At 37.4% G+C, this 19,286-nt stretch overlaps 1 protein-coding gene across 3 annotated transcripts in view; it reads left to right on the top strand.

The window, feature by feature from the left end:
* The first annotated feature begins 246 nt into the window (after positions 1-246).
* The window catches only part of zfpm2a (zinc finger protein, FOG family member 2a), a 167,933-nt gene continuing 148,893 nt past the window's right edge, over positions 247-19,286 (top strand). The window contains exons 1-2 of one of the 3 annotated variants that reach the window (XM_084386173.1): positions 247-274; positions 4,633-4,703. In XM_084386173.1, coding sequence (XP_084242299.1) covers positions 4,673-4,703 — 31 coding nt within the window. In that variant the 5' untranslated portion in view covers positions 247-274; positions 4,633-4,672. Of the gene's footprint in view, positions 275-4,632; positions 4,704-7,337; positions 7,586-19,286 lie in introns of those variants that run through there. The other 2 variants (XM_084386172.1, XM_084386175.1) reach the window with 2 other exon arrangements.

Here is a 19,286-nt window from a genome sequence, read left to right as displayed (position 1 = left end):
AAACAAACAAATCCCTTCTCCCAGAATGAGTATGTCCTTACAAAGGCAATTTTTTTTGTAACTAATTTATTATAATTATTCCAACAATTTCCTCTTCACAGAATGTCAAATAATTTCCATCTCTGTGTGTTTTACTTGTTTTCAGCTCCAACACACAAACCGAAGAAGAGCTTCAAAATGGAGGGATGGAAATCAGCAGTGAAAGAGAGGAAAGGACGACTGCAGAGAAAACAAAGAAACGGAGGAACAACACAGAGAAGCCGGGGAGAAGAAGGTGTGTGGCAGCAGAAGTGTGTAAGTGTGTTGCTGGGCAGAGGGTTGGCAGGAGGGGTGGAGAAGCGGGCACGCTCGCAGACATCTGTTGGCACGCTGCGGATGCTGGAGGGGGGCACGGTGCCATGACCAGCGGGAACATGGCACACTGATAATGCTGTAGCTATACTGAGATACACACTGCATCTCTATAGAACGCCACACACACACACAAGCACTAATGATCAAATAATCTCACACTATCGACAGGAGCGACAGGGACACACATGTTGAGGATCAAAATATTATAATTGCCAGCTTTCAGGTTTTAGTTTAGGCAAAATACTTTTGATAAGAATCAGAGAGAAATGATCCTGCTCAATAAAAAGTGAATTTACATACATTCTTAAAAAGAAAGGTTCTTTACATTCTTAAAAATAAAGATTCCAAAAGGGTTTTTTCACAGCGATGCCTTAGAAGAACCATTTTTGGTTTAACAGTTGTTAAAAGAACCGTTTTTATCTTAATGTGAAGAATATTTTAAGAACCTTTTTTTTCACTATAAAGAACCTTTTATGCAATGGAAAGGTTCCATAAATGTTGAAGGTTTTCCCTGGAACCACACATGCCAAAAAAGGTTCTTTAGAACATTTTAATATTCCTCTATGGCATCACTGCGAAAACCCCCTTTGTGGAACCTTTTTTTAAGAGTGTAATTTGATTTAATCACCAACTTTCAGTGGTGCAATAATATAGTCGCTGATTTAGTTACATTAATATTATTATTAATATATTTGACTTCAAATAGATTAATTGCATATATAATTTTAAGTGTCTATTATAATATTCATATTTCAATATATATATGTTAATATAATAATATTTTATATATTATGAATATTATAATTTTTTATCCATCGCTTTGGATAAAAGCATCTGCTAAATACATAAATGTAAATATATTTCCGATGTTTACCACACAGAGCACTTTTTTTTTAGGTTACCTGACTACACTTTTTTTTTTTTTACACTGTGAGTCATTTCTCAGCAATATTATTCTCTGTATCTTCTGGTCTTTATTAATTTTATCAGTATCAACACTAGACCTTCCATCTCTTTTCAAGCAGATGGACATGAATGCATGGCCTTGATGCCCGTCCACTCCTCCAGCTGTCTAACAGCGCCCACACACACACACACACACACACACACACACACACACTCGTCACCTCCTCTGGATAGCAGCCAGTCCCATAATGCCAGTTGGTGTGGCATCATAGAGCAGACAGTCAGCCTTGCGTCTTCAAGAGCCACCGCCGATGCTGATGCTGAAGTTCAGACGGCAGTAAATCATATTTAAATGTGCTGGAGGCCGACGCGGATATATTTAGCTGTGCACACACACACCTCGTTTACAGTGATTTCGCAATGTGAAAAGTGAAAATGTGCTGTTTTTTCCTTTAAAGAGCTGTTTCTATTTGCCCTGATCCATTATTTCATTAGTGTAACCTATGTAGTCAGATTGATAAAGTAATACTTTTGACTTCATTTAGATGTTATCAGATTTTTATTGCAGGCACCCAGGCAAAACATTTTTTTTTTTTTTAAGTGGACAAATATTGGCTTGATCTTCACCACTGAAATACATGTTTTGCTGCAAGTCAATGACTGTGCATTTCTTATCATCACAGCACAATCCCATATGCCTTCTAAATCCCTTCATTTAATGTTACCATTAAACTCCTCACTGTATGTGTGTTAAAGTAGCAGCGGCATGATCTCCATGCCACTGATTTCCCCTGCGATGAGAACAGCATCATGTTAATTATTTCAACCATCTGCTGCAGCCCGTGATGGAGGCGCCCTCCACCTCACACAGATTTGTACCTGTCAGTCAAATTGCACGACCAACACAAGGCGCCGCGGCGGCGAGAATAAGATCCAACGCATGCAAAGGTCCCGAGGGATCGAGATGTGGTGTGAAATTAATCTGGAGTTCACAATTTTAGCTGGACTCTCTGAATTTACGCTCAAAGAAGCCCCAACATCTGCCTATTTTTGGAGTGTTTTGGCATGAGAAATGTCAAATGCTGAACTTTAGGGATTTCTGCTGCTCGGTTTGATTAAAAGAAGAGAAGTCTGATCAACAGATATGAGTTTTTAATGGTCCATGCTGAGGATTCCTGTTACTTAACATCACAGAATTCTTTAAATTCATTGTTAATACTAACCAATGTTTATGCTGTTGCCCCCCTCCCCTCCCCCTCCCACTCCCACTATAGTATACAAATGATGTCACTTCCTGGAGAATGATGTCATTAAGCAACTTGCTTTTTATTTTTGATTTTTGAAAGAAACTCAGGATGGAAAAGATACAGGAAAAAACTCCACTAATTGATTATCAATTCAAACAATATTCACACACACACAAAAAAAGTGAAATATTAATATTAAATATTAAAGTAAATAAAAAAAAAAAAAAAATAGGAATATATATATTTTTTTAATCGGTTTTTCCATGTTAGATGTAGATGTCATGGCAAAAAAAAAATGTCGTTGTGATATTGTGATGAAAGACTGTATATGATTTCCATGAAATTACTATACTATAAGAAACATTACGGGAATATGAAATTGTTTTCTAACTTTAAATGAGCATATAGTTTCTCAAAATTCAGTTAAAAATGAAACCAGAAAATTGTCATTACTCATCAACAGGGTTACAGGTGAAATTTAAACAATTTGAATATCGTGCAAAAGTTTGTGTATTTCAGTAATTCAAATTAAAAGGTGAAACTAATATATTTAGTATATATAACTATATACATATGCATGATTATACTTTTCAGAGGGCCGACATTTCTGTATTTAAAATCCTTTTTTTTTTATTGATTTAATTTAATATTCTAAATTTCTGAGATTTTGAATTTGGGGTTTTCATAAGCTGTAAGCCATAATCATCAAAATTATAACTTTTGCACGATATTCAAATTTTTCGAGTTTCACCTGTAGTAGTTTTTTGACATTAGTCAAAACTGACATTAGATTGAGTGGCCACTGTAAATCAGCCAATCGAGTAGAATGATAATCTCAGAATAACCAAACATCATCTCATTAAACAGCCTGGAAGGTTTATTGGTTTGAGTAATGCAGTGTTGCCAACTATATTTCATTACATGTATGCACTATGCAGCAGTGGATGTCTCTTTGTGGTTTGAATTTGGGATGAACAACACCTTAGCAATCATTATTATACAGTATACTATTATACAGCCATGTGTGTGTGGATTAATTTAATCTTACCCTGAAACAAAATACGAGGCTAAATTAAGAAAGAGCAGTGTTTTCTGATCACGGTGACCGATATAGCGTCGCAGTTACACTGCGTCCTCCTGCAGTTAAATCTCCTACAGCAAAACACTTTGATTTAATTATTGATTGGTTGAAAACGGCCTTTACTTCTTTGCATATGTGTGTTCATTTCTTTTTGAAGAAATGAAACCTGTTTCCAGACGTAATCTAACCTTGAACGATATGAGAAGACAGAAAGGACTGGGTGGCCCTGCACTTGCCCAGGGTCACTTAATTAATTTGGAGGTGCTGGTTAATACAAAGCACACGCGCTGCCCCTGACCTGCCACAGGAGCTCAAAGAGGGGCAGAGAAGTCATAGTCAACCTTATTCATGAGTTACACCAAACAACAGACTGGAACAGCTGTGGCCTTCAGAATTAAATGTTATGAACACCACACAAACACACAATAGACATGAACATATATGCAACATATTACTCTGTTTCACAGGGGTGCACAGTTCAAGGGAACAGCTGTGAGTGAATTAAGAATATAATGTGTTTTTTAACATGGAAATGAATAGCTTTTTACAGAAATGTCAGAATGACTTTGTAGGTCCAGACTGTAAACTTTCAGTTTGATAAAGTACAACCTCCCTTCTCTTTGCACAAACTGTCCGTCGTCTAGTAATTTAGAATTCCATGAGTTTAGAAAAGATGAGATGAGAATATCGATCGATCGAGATTCAGAAATGTTATTTGCATTTAAAACCAGCTTAAAATTCTCTTTACCTAAAAAAAAAAAAAACACTTATAAAATGAAGGGAGAAATACATTGTGTGCTAAACAACTCATTTTTAAAACACGAAACTGCACTTGCGACTCGTTTTCTACTTTTTATGTGTTTGAATCTGTGTTCAATGGGAAGTTACATGGTATTACATTTTGATAAAATATTAACCATTTGGAATAATATGCACATGTGACAGATATAAATATGATTCATATTATGAACAATAAATAATTAATTAGGATAATCACTTAACACAGTTATTTGAACAAGAATCAACATTCTCTTTTCTTTTCAGAGATGGCGAGAACTGAGGGATTTGAAATGTTGTTGAAGTGATGCAGAGATGGCGTTTTTATTATTCAACAGGTTAGTACGGTGTTTTATTGATCAAATTATTTGCCATATGTAGCTCTCTAACAGAGTTGATTGTAAAGCATTATCTATTGTTAAGGGTCATTTCATAATGGTTATTGTAGCGCTGTGCTGGAGTTTATTTTAAAGGATGCACCGTGTCTATATACAGTAACATCTTCAGCTGGTCAGCTTGAGATCCTTTCCATCTAAACTGGTTACATAGGCCTATATTAAGCCTAATAGTGAATGTTTTATGAGCAGTAGGATAACCAAATTCATCCGGACAGTCACGCAGAGTCGAAGCACAACCACAACCTTGTTCTTCCAAAATGCAAGCAGATTTTTTTAACTGCAAGACGGCCAAAAGTAACATAATGTACCTTTAATTTCATGGTTTACTGTTGGCAGGAGCCTCAGTGTGTCACTAATGGCACCACATGCAACTGCAAAAAATAAGGATTGTCTGCCATTGGTTCAGCCGAATGTTTAGTCTCACCCCAAACTCAGACCATTGGTTGAGTGGGAAGATCAATGAAGAGCAATGTTTGAATGCGTCACAAAAATTAATGCTTTTAATTTGCAGAGTAGACAGCAGAAATCAAGTTGTAGAAAACACTAATGAACATGAGCTTTAAACCATTACACATAATGAAATGATAAAAATTTGAACATATCGATTTTTCACCACTAGATCTGAACTAGAACTATAGAACTCAGCTCTGAATAGCTAACGTTATTCTCCTTCATGGCTCAAGCTCACGGCCCGCCAGCGCTGGAGCAGAGGATGCTGGGAAGAGCACAGTTCTTGCCAGAGTGTAATGGCTGGTGAAAGCAGAAGCAAACTGCACAGAGGCAGATAAAGGTTTCCTCAAGGTGCAGCTCTGTTGACTAGTTAACCCCTTGAAATTATGCCGTAGTTTCAGACTCCGTTCCAAAGTCCCGGAATTGGGTTACAAGATAATTTCACAGGCGACTTGCTTGTCTTACTTGGCAGTTCAACTGGCTAATTGAAGGTGGTGATTTCCGGGCCCTGAAACTGTTTAGGAAATGATACTTTAAATTTGAGTAAAGAGATTTTCTGTGACGTGGACATTGCAGGATTTTTGAATAAATATGAATGTATTTTTTTGACCAAATGCATGATGAAAGTAGCAAACTGAGTCTTGAGTTAGTTGAAGATCAGTATTAAGGTTAAAATGCACTGTTTTCATTTAGCATTTGTTTTAATTTCAGGTTGGCCTCATTGATTTAAAAAATATAGATATATTTCTTGTCCTGGAAAACGCATGGAAATTTGGATATAGTTTTTTTTTTTTTTTAATAGTGCAATTTCTATTAAATTATTACAAAAAAAAATCAGTAATCACAGACGACTGGAAAAATCATTTGACCTGTTTAACATTTATATACATTTCAATAACTGAGTTATGACACTCTTTCTGAATAGGGCAATCATTCTGTAACTTTCTTATACTGTAGAGTGATTTGTATTGTGATTTAGAAATAAAACTGAACTGCACTGAATCAATAACAATTTTAAATTAATTCACAAAATATTCCTCTAAAACACAAAAATGTGCCATCAAAATTAATTTAGAAGATTCCCCACACACTACAGTTTCATACGGATGACATGTGTAGGTCAGAGAGTATTTTATGATGCACAGAAATGGCATATGAATCTGAGACAATGTCAAGTTAGTATAACTTAGTATAGTTAGTATGTGACTTCAATAACCATTCAGACTCATCCAATTAGAGAGAGAGAGAGAGAGAAAAAAAAACATTTGTTAAGACATTCATAAAAAAGAAAAGCCACTTCATATTTGCCAACAAAACTAATTTCAAGTCAAATTTTTTTTTTAAGTTTATGAAAAATAAATTCTGTCAAGTGTGTCAAAAGCTTCGAAGGTAGATGTAAGTAGTCAGGACGACGTGAACGCGCAGAAAGGCACGAGACAGTCAAAAGCGCCAAAAATCTAGCCTTTTTTGTCAGCCGAGCCCATATATAAATTAATTATTATTTAGGCTACTTTAAGAAGGCTACCTAGTTTGGTTTAAAGTAATGCTAAAACGTGGTGCTTTCAAAGGATGCTTGGTGTAATTTAGAAAGCAAGAAGCAAACATCTATTTTACTTTAGGTAGGCGTGGTTCTAACTTCAACCACACCTGTTCCAAAACCCCGCCCTCCAAATAATGGCAGCCAATCAGATTTTAGCAAACCCGGATACGGATGATTGACAGGTAGGCTAACGAACGTTTCTGATTGGCAAAAAAAAAAAAAAAACCGCGCGAGGCACTCCTCACTAGGGTTGTCACAACGACAATTGTAATTTCCGATGCACATATCTATTAGGTAGTAGGAACACTTTATACTCGATAAATAAATTAAATCATTAATAGGCTAGGCTACTTAAGTTTCTTTTATTCGAGATTTCTATCTATCAAACCTTTTAAATAACTTTTTTGAAAATTCTAAAAATAATGAACACGTTTGGCGTCAGTTTAGTGCTTTTTGGAACAATAATCCGTACGAACAGTGAAGTTTAACAGCCATACATGTAAAAGATTGTGTGTGTACGGCGCCCGCGGTGGATCAAACTTCATGTTCAAACAAAAGCGCGAAACGCCTTCCCCTCTGCCGTCAGTCCGAGCGGACCGCAGCTCCGCGCGCACACACACACATATAGGCTACACGCACGCACTGAGCGAGGGGGACGCGCGTGTGAGAGCAAGAGCCTGTGAATAATAATCCTCATTCCTTCTGCGACCCGTTCGGTTCTTGGATGATCCATAATAACCTCTAATAACAACCTATAATAATATTTAATAATCAATAATCATCCGGATCAACATGTCCCGCAGAAAGCAGAGCAACCCCCGGCAAATCAAACGTAAGTTACTCGGTTTGTGATTATTACTGTTATTTGTTTCTAAACCAGGCGGAGTAAAGTTGGATGAAAGGGAGACAGAGATCGATCAGTTTATTATCACAACTGATAGTAGCAGCAGCTACAAATGTCTTTCTTTTAGTCCTTCTTTAAATTATCTTTGTTGTTTCGGTGTTTTTGTATTTAATGCGACTTATTTTTCGCGTGATACGATCAATGTAAGATATTTAAGTCTTGTTTGTTATGCTTTCGTTTTGCACATTCTTCGTTAATATTCTTTTATTCTTATTGAGATGTGCTTATTTCATGCTGAAAGTTTCATATGACAACCACAGGAACTGACTAAAGTAGTTGTTTTAGATTTGAAGATGATTCTTTCAGAGGGTCTGTTGACAGTCAGTCTATCTTTCAGTATTTCTTTTAATTTGTTGAGGCATGTGGAGATGTTTTTCATAATGATGCAGTTAGTGACATTTAAAGACTTGCTTATTATGCTTTTATTTTGCATTTATTTATTCTTAATGCATATTCTAGTTTTATAGAACCTTTTCAGGCAGAATAGAAAAAACTGTTGTTTATTTTTTTTGAAGTGCATTTATAATAGTAATGCATGTGTTTGTTTAGTGCTGAAAGTTTCATAGAATCTCTTGCACTGATTTGTAATTTTATGTTCAGCTGATTCTTTAAAAAGGTGAGACTATGTGTTTTGAGTCAGTTCATCTTTCAGTCTTTTTGTATTTGGGCATGTGAAGATGTTTTCCACGATTAACAGGCGATGATTTAATTTTTACAATTGTTCTAGTTTTATGGTGGCTTCGAACGCATAATAAATGCTGATAGTTGAGTTGTCCCTCAGTTTTTAAAACATTTCCAGCTTTTCTTGTAAAAAGGGTCTTTTTAGAATCTGATATTGATATCATGAAATAAATATTGCCCAAAATCCCTCACACAGACTGATACATATATTTTCTATAATGTAAGCAAATTAAATATTGCATTTTTACTCAATATAGGCTAATTGTATTCTTCGAATGCATCCTTCCAAAAGTATTTCTGTAGTCTAAAATAAATTTCATATTTAATGAATATGACACATCTCAGCCTAGAATAATCTGCAGAGCTCTACAGAGTTAAATAAATAATGTGTTTCATAAAATATACACCATCAGAAGCTTGAGCATTTCCATTTTTCAGGCCTATTTTTGGACACTGTTATGATGGTACTTGAATATTTTTAGCACTTCGGGAAGTTAAAAGATCAGACAATAAAATTGCAGTTCTGTCTTTTATACAATAATTAAATGAGCTGGCTATTGTGGCATTTATCTTTTGCGAATGAAGGAGTCGAAGTGCGATCGCTGGTCTGGGCCCTTAGCAGCCTGTGTGTGTGTGTGTGTGTGTGTATGGACCGCAGGGAGGAAGGATGAAGGATCTTCTTTCTCTGTTGTGAAATGTTTTTTTAGAAACAGGTTAAACTGAGCCAAGGGGATGAGAACAAGCGAGATGAACTAGTTGCACAATTCTGAAAGCCATATACTTTTTTATTAATGTCGCTGCTCGATATTCGTGTGTGTGTCATGCAGAGTGTGTACTAGTGAAAGAAAATGCTTCTCTTTGAGTGTGCGCGCGCATGAGATGGTGCGTGCTATTTTGAGCTCGTGTATTTTAGTATTAAAGTTAAATGTAACTTTTGAAAAAATATATCAATAATCCAGACACTGAAACATTAAGACGTATTGCAGTGAGAGCGTGAGAGCAAATGTTGTTTGACTGTACCAGTGTACAGTACAGTAAACACAAATACGATTGAAGGCTTTCAGTCGTATTTCGTTTGATGTGGTACTTTCTCTTATCATTCGACAAGCATGACGGCTTCAGAATACCAGAAATGAGCTGGAGTCATTAAACTGTTGACCGAGGCGTTTGCATGCAAATCGATCTGCGACGATTTCCCCTTTTGATACGTCCAGGAAACTGAGGTCTGAGTTATCTAACAGCTCTCACAGCTCCGTTACTAGAGCATTCATAATATCAGGGTATTGTCTCTGGCTCCGAAAGGTCACGCGAAGCCCATAGTTCCTCTCTCCGGCACTTCAGGAAGAGGAAGAGAGATCCAGTGAACAGAGAGACCGAGTCATTCTAAAGGACAAAAAGGTTGTTGGGCACCGTACGCCCCCTCCATACGTTGGACGGTTATCTAAAATTGTGATTTATGCAGTATTTTAATATTTTGCTTATTCTCTCCCCTTGGGTGCTCTCTGAGCAATGATAAAAAGGCCGTGCTGAAAAAGCACCATTAATTTGCACCGATGCCTGTGAGATAGGGCCAGATAATGGGAAAGATAAGGCGGGGAGATATACCATCAGAGCCACGATTATTACCATTAAAATTCCAACCCAGCAATCTGCAGCCGGCTGATAATTCCCTCTCCGTTTCCACCACTTTGGATGATAAGGCAAAAAATAGTCATCCACCGCTCCTTGATTAGGCTGCCTGGATATCCCGATAATACTGTGATAAATTATGTATTTCTCCTCCTTGTTTTTTTGGCCCTGAAACGTTACATCTGATTCCATTTATTTTTATTTTTTTATCAATATTTATTTTTGCGTTAGTTTTGGTCCCCGCCCCCACCGGCGAAGCGAAGACCCCTCTTCGCCCTCTCCTCTTTCAGTCCTTCTCATCGTAATAAGAGTTTGATAGAGAGGTGATGGAGGGTGAGATGTTTTGTATGGGAGCTCATATCGGCGTTATCAGCTCATCTTCACGAGCGGCTGCTTGCCGCTGTTGTTTTTAGCCCTTATCACCTCATGCCAATATGCCAATAAATTGGGGCGATTGTTAACCGGGCTGAGCCGGGGCCAGCGAAAATTTATGACAGGAAGAGATGAAAATATGGCTGATGTGTTTGGATGGAGCTCGATTAGCTTCGCAGGAGAGTGTGATGTCTCAGTCTGCGTTGAGGAATGCCTGTTGGCGCTGTAATAGGCAGGGCAGATACACAGGTTGGGGAATGGAAAGCATGCCCCGTGGTGTAATTTGTCTGTAAAATAGCCATTCGTGTTGCACATGTGGGGTTGGAGAGCAGGCAGGGGTGATGGGTATAGCCTCTCTCCATCTGTTCACGCTCTCTGCAGCATCACTTCTGCTTTGTGAGATGCTACGGTTTCTCTTTCAGCTCTGTTTCCAAAGCCAGCGAGCTGCATTGTTGTGTACTTCCTACATGGGTATCATAATACATTTGTGCATTTGGCAGATGCTTTTATCCAAAGCGACTTGAATTGCATTTATGGTGTCCTTTTAATCAGTTCGTGCATTCCCTGAGAATTGAACCCGTGACCTTGGCGACGCTAGCGTCACAGCTGTCACCACCATAGACTTCGAGAGCCGGTATTTGATGTTGTTGATGCTGCTCGTCTGCACTTCATTACACGCCGCTTTGTTTGTTGTAAGGGTGGCTAAAAGTTTAAAAAGTTATATTTTTAGGCTGATTTGCCACAGTGGTCTAACAGCGATTGTCTGTGTTAAGATGATGGACTTGGCCAATCAAATCAAAGAAGGCGGGCTTTACTGCTCACAGACTCTGAACATGAATTTCAGTGTGACACTTCAGTTTTAACGGTTTTGACAATTCTTTTTTGACGACTTCTTTTTTTGGTCAAATTTTGTTGCAGTTTTGAATTGAAGGCTACCATTTAGATTTGATGTAATTCATAACAACAAGAAACATTAACAGAGCAGTTTTCAGGAATATTAGGGTACCCTAACCCAAATTTAATTTGCAAAGAGCTCAAATTGAATAGGTCATAATATCATACAATGCATTTTTGTTATTTTTGTTTCTTTATCTTCTTTCTTTTTCTTTATTCCATTTAAATCCTATAATTATTAAATACCTTTAAACAAAAAGGAGCATGATCCCTTTTTGTTTTCCCCAATATTTACCCCCCCCCCCCCCCCCCCCCCAATTCAAAAATTAATTGTTTTGTCTCAATTTATGTTAGCAGTGCTACACAAATAGCTCTCACAATTGCTTTCAGTAGAGTTTGGCATTAGCATGGATACATTAGTACGTATTTAATTAGATTAGACTTTTGGTATTTAATAATCAACATATTGTTTTTCACTGAGCTTGTCGCAGTGCATTCTAGGATTGCCTTTTCCCTAATGAGAGATCCAAAGGGACGATCACAGTGACAGCAGTTTGTAGCAACCTAAAGTCATTAATTTCAAACAACTGTTGGCGATTTGACTTTATGCAAATGAGCAGCAATGCCTTACAATGCTGTCTAAGTAGGATGTTCACTAGGTTTTGGAGCAAAACTAATTCTAACCAATTCAACAACGTGGTCAGGAGCGGACTGTTTCAAACCTTTTTGAGCCTCTTCCAAACCAATTTGCACTGTTTCTCAGTTTTCAGCTGACAAAGGAAACGTCTGACTGAAATAGCTACAGTACTTTAAAAGTGTATTCGCGATCCAGTGCCAATCCAAATGATTATTACGCTCGAACTGAAGTATATGGAGGATTTGCCAGCTTTCTGTGTTGGAAAATAATAGTCAGAGATCTCGGGTGGAGGTTTGTTGTTGCTATGTGTCAGTGTATGTGTGTAATGGACTGTCAGTATTACTTCATAATGAATGTGTGATTGTCATCTCGGCTCCGCCCAGCAAGATGATGATGTCATACGAGAGCTCCGTCAGGCCTATCAGGTGACACGTCTATCTCTGGACGGGGTTTATCACAGACTCAACTTATAATGGTGCAGTGAGAGTGTTTGCTGACTTGGCTGCCAACATGTCAGTGTGTGTGTGTGTGCATGGATATGTTTATGTTGGAGATGAAACTGTGTGGTTTGAATTCTGTGGTTTACCAGTCAGTCAGTTTAGTATATTTTGTTCTATTTTTATGCCTTTTTGTTTTATCAAATTATTGAATGTATATGGAGCTTACATCTTTGTGTCTGCGGTCTGGTCGATGTGTTTCATCACCGGGGAAATTCTGACGCGTGAAGACTGTGTGTGTGTGTGTGTGTATTGTGTTCTATTGAACTGTTGTCCAAACCAGCTCAAGCATTCATTGGTTTTGGAGGAGAATGTCATTGTGGTAATAATAAAACTCCTCTGAGAGGACTTTCTCATATTTTTGACTTTTTTTTTTTTGTTAGATTCCACTGATGAAAGTGTGCAGTTTTTTGTTTTCCTTATAGATTTGTCTCATGACGAATAGCTGCTGGATGCCAACTTTCCTTTTCGACATCTGTTGGCTGCCAATAACAGCTTGAGTAGTTTTGCCTTGTCTAAGCTGAAGGAGCCATTTGTATCCACAAACTTATAGAAAGCAAATGCTCCCATGTACTGACAATATTTTTCAATCTTCTGCTTTTATCAATTACTCAAATGCAAATGCTTGGTCGATGTATTGCAATCGCGTTGTTGCATTCAAAATACATGCATTCCTGTGGCTGCCTCAATACTTAAGTTCACCCAGTAGAATTCTGCCAATAATTACTCGCCCTCATGTCGTTCCAAACCCGTAAAACTTTAGTTCATCTTCGGAACACAAGTGAAGATCTTTTTGTAGAAATCTGAGAGCTTTCTATTCTTCCATTGACTATTACACAACTACCACTTTGATGCTTCAAAAAAGTTAATAAAGAGATCGTAAAGTCGTAAAATTCATCGTAAAAATTTTAATTGAGCGGTTTATTTCAAACTTTCTGAAGAGACTTGATTGCTGTATATGATGAACAGATTTAATATAGTCTTTTATTCACATTGATCAGCGAACATAAACAGAAGCTCAACCGAACCGGCTTGACGCGCGAGAACAAACCTCATTGGTTCATGTAGAAGCTCAAACGTGATGCGTAACACGAGAACGAACCTCATTGGTTCTTGTAGAAGCTCAAACGTGATGCGTAACACTAGAATGAACCTCATTGGTTCTTGTAGAAGCTCAAACGTGATGCGTAACACGAGAGTGAACCACATTGGTTCTTGTAGAAGCTCAAACGTGCTGTGTAACACGAGAATGAACCTCATTGGTTCTTGTAGAAGCTCAAACGTGATGCGTAACACGAGAGTGAACCTCATTGGTTCTTGTAGAAGCTCAAACGTGATGCGTAACACTAGAATGAACCTCATTGGTTCTCGCACGTCAACCAAACATGCTTGAGCTTCTGTTTACCACAACTGATGAATGTTTATATGTGAATTAAAGCCTAAATTCAATCAGTTCATTATATAAAGCGATCCAGTCTTTTAGAAAATTTGGACTTAACTGCTCAATTCATATGGATTAGTTTTATCTCTTTATGAACTTTTGATAAGCTTCAAAGTTGTAGTTGTGTAGCTGTCTATGGTGGGACAGAAAGCTCTCAGATTTAATCAAAAAGATCTTCATTTGTGTTCTGAAGATGAACGAAACTCTTACGTGTTTAGAACGACATGAGGGCGAGTAATTTATGACAGAACTATCCCTTTAAGTGGACAAGTTGTGTTCAAATATAAATATAATTTCAAGCAAATATCAAGCAAAAGAGTGGGGTTTGTTTTGGTTAAACCCTTGAATATCTTTTGTTATTATTATATACTATGATATTTTGTACGTGGAATGGATGAAATACCCTTGTTTTGTTAGTTTTTTTTTTTTTTGTCTTGTTTTGTTGACTTTTTTTCTTGTTCTCAACTGGACACTTATGTTGTTTCGTAAAAAAAAAATCATGGATTAAAAATAAGAATAAGAATAAAAAACTAGGGAAGCTGTTTTAATGACAAAATTACCAGAAAAAAAGCCTGATGCATTTCTGAACGTATAGCAATCAGAGAAAAAAAATGGTTTACCTTAAAGAGAAAACTGTTTGTAAAATGCAAGACAACATGGGTTTCGTTATGAATTACAATCTGAATAATTTCCAAATGCAACAATACATGTAATCGTGAAGCTTTTCGTAGCTTTGCGTTTATGTAAAGTATAGCCTACGAGTATGCTTCAGGTCTTGTTATTGTCACTGGTTTCATTTGTGAGAGTTTCATTGAGCAAGTGTGTATGTAGAGTGACCATCTGCGTTTCCTGGGAGGAAAATACAGATGTGTGTAAAGAGTTTGCACATCCATCATTAGAGAGGAGGAATGCTGTCATTTTTGACTCTCTGAACATTCCCCTTTTCCTTTTCTCTCTCGCTGTCAGTTTGTCTGTCTGTTTCTCTCGCTGTGTTGGAAAACAGTCTATGATGCATCAGGGTTGGCGGTTTCAAAAGGTGGAGGTCATTTCCTGTCAAAGTTTCCTCTTTATCTTCCTTTTTCCTGAATTCCTCACGAATGATTCCAGAGCTGACAGTTTGCCTTCCTCGGCTGTGATATTTGTACAGAAAAAAAAACGCTTTAAACAGTATCTTTATCTTAAGAGAGCAACTCATCAATTTACGGTTGTCACTTCAGATTCACATTAGCTTTAATCCCGAATCATTAATTCTCAGAAACCTGTTAGTTGGTAATCATGCAGTATTTTTCCTCACAATTGATGAGCTTGATGAAAGCGATAGTTCACCCAAAAATGAAGATTTTGACTCTCCCTTATGTTGTTCAAATCAAAACCTAAAAAAGTATACAAATGATATAAATATATTATGCAAATAAATCTAAATAAATATTTTATTCACACTATGTTCAAAAGTTTGGGTTAAATAATTTTTTTAAAGAAATTTTAATATTTCACAATATTGCTAATTTTACTGTATTTTGATCAAATAAATGCAGCCTTTGTGAACATTTAACAAAAACATTTAAAAAATCTTGCTGACTCCAAACTTTCTGAAAGGTACTGTATATAGTCTGAATTACTCGTTTGAGCTATTTCAACTACTTCAATGGTATTTGTTGGTTGGTTTCTCCTTTTCTGCTTGGCATGAGGCATGAACTGTCCCTTTAAGTCAACTTTTTTCTTTCACTCTGTCTTGAAGGACCTAACAAGATCAAATCGCAGAAATCGTACTTGACTAATCTGTGTCGTCCGTTGTTTAGTTTATTTAGCTGTGATATCAGTGATCAGTCTATTGAGCTCCAGGTAACAATTGACTTTCAGCCTCAGAGTTAATAGCCTTGTGTCTTGCTTGTACAGATCGATATTGGTATTAATTAATCAGCGCTATCGGCCATGCGATCTGGTTCTATTTGTTGTTACATCAGCGTAATATCAATAGGGAAAGTGTACTCCCTGATCGCCATGGCAACTTCATCGCTCAGGTCAAAGAAAGTTTATCTTATCTTGCTGCTGAGAGTGGCAAACTGCTTAGAAATCTAGTTTAGACTCTCAGATCATCGATTGGGTCCTTTCTGTTTTTCTCTCTGTCTCTCTCTCTATCTCTCTCTGGCGTCATTTTGATCAAAACAGAAATGGAAGGTTGGAACATCCGTATTTAAAGTCTGATACTGCATGCCCTGAGGAAGGAAAAATCACAAATGAGATCTCTTTTACATCTCAATTGTTTCTTCAAGGCACCAATGAGATTAAATAATAGGAGGTTTTTTTTCTCCTGAGAAAAGGACCCTAGTAATCTGACTTTTGTCTTCCTGAGTTTCAGAAGAGATCTCAAACTGTTTTCAGATTAATCAAGATACCAAGTTTTGTGATTAAAGGCTCAGATTGACACCAAATTTTCTGAGATATGCTATCAATGTTAGCTCTATCCTCTTCCTGTATTTCAACAATTGTCTCAATTTGTCTATTTTATTTTTAATTTAAAGTGCCCCATTATGCGTTTATTTTTATTGTACCTTTCATGCAGTGTAATATAGCTGTTTGTAAATGTAAAAGGTCTTTAAAGGTTTAAAGATCAATGAAAAGATCTTCTCCTAAAAGAAAGAACTGATTCTGAACTGAATAAAGCGAGTCATCAGTAATTTCAGAGTCACTTCCTTTTAGCAACGTAACAATGTAATAAATTTGCATAAAGCCAGCCTAATGTTTTCATTGGCTGCCCGTGAACGATGTTTATTTTTACTCGCTCTCAAACACTACTTGTAACTGAGGCCTGGAAGAGTTTGGTTTGTGTTGTCGACTTGTTGAGAAGATGCTGTTTTCAGCGCTGCGAATCCACTTCGCATTCACTTCATAAGGATGAGGATTCGCTGGAATTGATACAGAAACAAAACTATGCCACCGTTACTGTTCGTATCGTATATCATTAGTGATTCGTGACCAATCAGAGCAGAGGAGACCAATCGCAATAGTCTGGGCCATCTGACCAATCAAAGCAGAGGAGACCAATCGCAATAGACTGAGCTGTCTGACCAATCAGAGCAGAGCAGACCAATCACAATAGACTGAGCTGTCTGACCAATCAGAGCATAGAATACTCTCAGAAAGGCAGTGTTTAAAGAGATAGAATTTTTGAATGAACCATTTCCAGGCTCTTTGAGAAATGAGGTGATGCAGCAATATTAGTTTGAGAAAATTAAAGCATTTTTTTATTTTTATCTTTGATGTATGTAAACCTGTTGTAGAAGACCTCCAAAGCAAAATTAGGAACTGTTAAAATAGCACAATAGGGGCACTTTAAGGAGTTTCTTAGGTATTTTTTTTTAACCTCTGACCAACACAATTGTCCTTTTAGGTGGAGGGTTTTAGAACCTGTTTAGTCTGAAGCGGGGACTTTTATAAATAAAATTAAGCTGCGATTGTCAGATTGAGTGTGCAGTTGATGTGTGTGCAGGTGTCTGTCAGTCAAAATTCATGTATATTAATAATCAAATATGAATAAGGAGAAATTAATGGTGTAATTTGAGAAACGTTGTAAAACCCAAACCCTTATTAGAAAATACTATATTATACACATAAATAATATTCAAGTTGTTTGCTTTCCTACAGCAGTTGTGTCTGTGTATTATCAGTAAAGGTTTTCACGAAGGCTCTATTAAAAACTGTTTCATATTAATCAGAGGTATATGGCTCTCACAGACATGGAAGAGGTGAGCCCGATGTCATTTTAGTTTATTTATTTATTCATTTTTATGCAAGTGCCCATCTGATTGTTCAGGCATCAAATGAAGACTAACACACATGCACACAACCATACACACACTCGCACAAATGAATGACTCTCATCAAATATATAGATCAGAACAAAATAAAATATTTAAAGATATTCCCTTTTTTTTCCTCAACATGGCACTCTATTCCATACCTGTGTATAGACCAGTGTTGGGAAAGCTACTTTAAAACTAGCCTCTAAGCCTCTAAGGGTGTAACTACTTGTTCTCCCAGAGGTCCCAGTTATGGCCCAGTTTGCGATTTGGTTCCAGCTTGGTTATATACCTCATCAGGCTCAGAATAGCCCCCAGGGATCCCAACACACAGACGCTCGTATCCCCCCCCCCCCCCCCCCCCCCCCCCCCCCCCCCCCCCCCCCACACTCCTGCCTTGGGGATTCTCTATTTGGCCCCTGCCAAAAGGGGAAACAGCCAGAAAGAGAGTGAAGGGGCAACATCATGAATTCACTCATTTCACTCGCACGTCTCCGTCACCTTGGCTCCGAACATCACCGGCGTGGATACGGCTCAATTAAGTGCGTTTCACGGGTTAGACCGCCAATCTGCCTTCCAAAATTTTATCAGCGGAAATCTTAGCATGTAATGAATATGGATATTGACTTGTGTTAAGCTTGTTTATGTGTGTGTGAGGCATGGAGTTGAACACAAACACACAATCCAGTGCTTCTCAGAATGAATGAGACTTTAGCCAGTATCAGTATTAGACTTAGATTCAGGAGCGGAGGAAGAGGAAGTGAGGAAGAGGAAGAGTGTTTTTTTCTGAGACATTGAGTTCACAGTTATGTTTTATTTAAATATGAACTCATTGATGCACTTCTCAATGCTTAATTGAAGTTCCAGCCTTGTCTCAGACGTTTCACTGGTCTTAACATTTTAGGGGGGATTTTTATGAGAAATGTTTGCATTCATATTGAGGAAATCTGAGCATATTTTGAGACATTGTTTAGATCTCTTTTGAAGACAAATGAAACTTTTGTTCTCCATTATACAATCTTCCAGTTCTGCCTTGATTGGAAAATCTCATCTGAACTGAAGAAGAGACACGTGATTTCTCAGTAGAAATGTCTTTGATTTTCATTCAGTCATTCTCATTGTCTTTTGAGATCTTAAAGAGATCTCATTTTTGTGATTTTGTTTTCTTTATCTTTGCAATGGAGATGTTGATTGGACACAAATTCACTTCTTGAGCTTATGATGATGATGATGATGTTACTTATTTTTCACTCATATTAAGATTTACAGGGAATATTTCTCATACACACTGACCTTAAGCTGGTGACAGACATATTGAAGTGTGAGTTTCTGGCAGGAATTAGTGGAGCTGGTGTGTATCTGATGGGGGGTTTGGGCATTTCTCTGGCATTTCTTGGGAAACATTATTAAGGGAAAGGTGCTGGGGAGGATTAAGCATCAGGCCTTTCACTTCAATTTGTACATCAGTATTTCCTCGAGTCTGTAATATAAAGCGGACATCATGTTTCCGACTGGCTGGAAAATCACTGGAGACAAAGCTCCGGGAAATAAACAGATCAACAATTTACGTCAGATATGTAAGAAATGAGAAGTAAACCTCCAGAACATGTTAAGGCTTTAAGGGCAAAGCTGTGCATTGATTTGACAGGACCGCATGTCTGAGGTTTGTCATGAGATG

Source organism: Rutilus rutilus, assembly GCF_951802725.1.
Source record: "Rutilus rutilus genome assembly, chromosome: 17".
NCBI classification, from domain to species: Eukaryota; Metazoa; Chordata; class Actinopteri; order Cypriniformes; family Leuciscidae; genus Rutilus; species Rutilus rutilus.
This window is presented reverse-complemented; position numbering and strand designations above follow the sequence as displayed.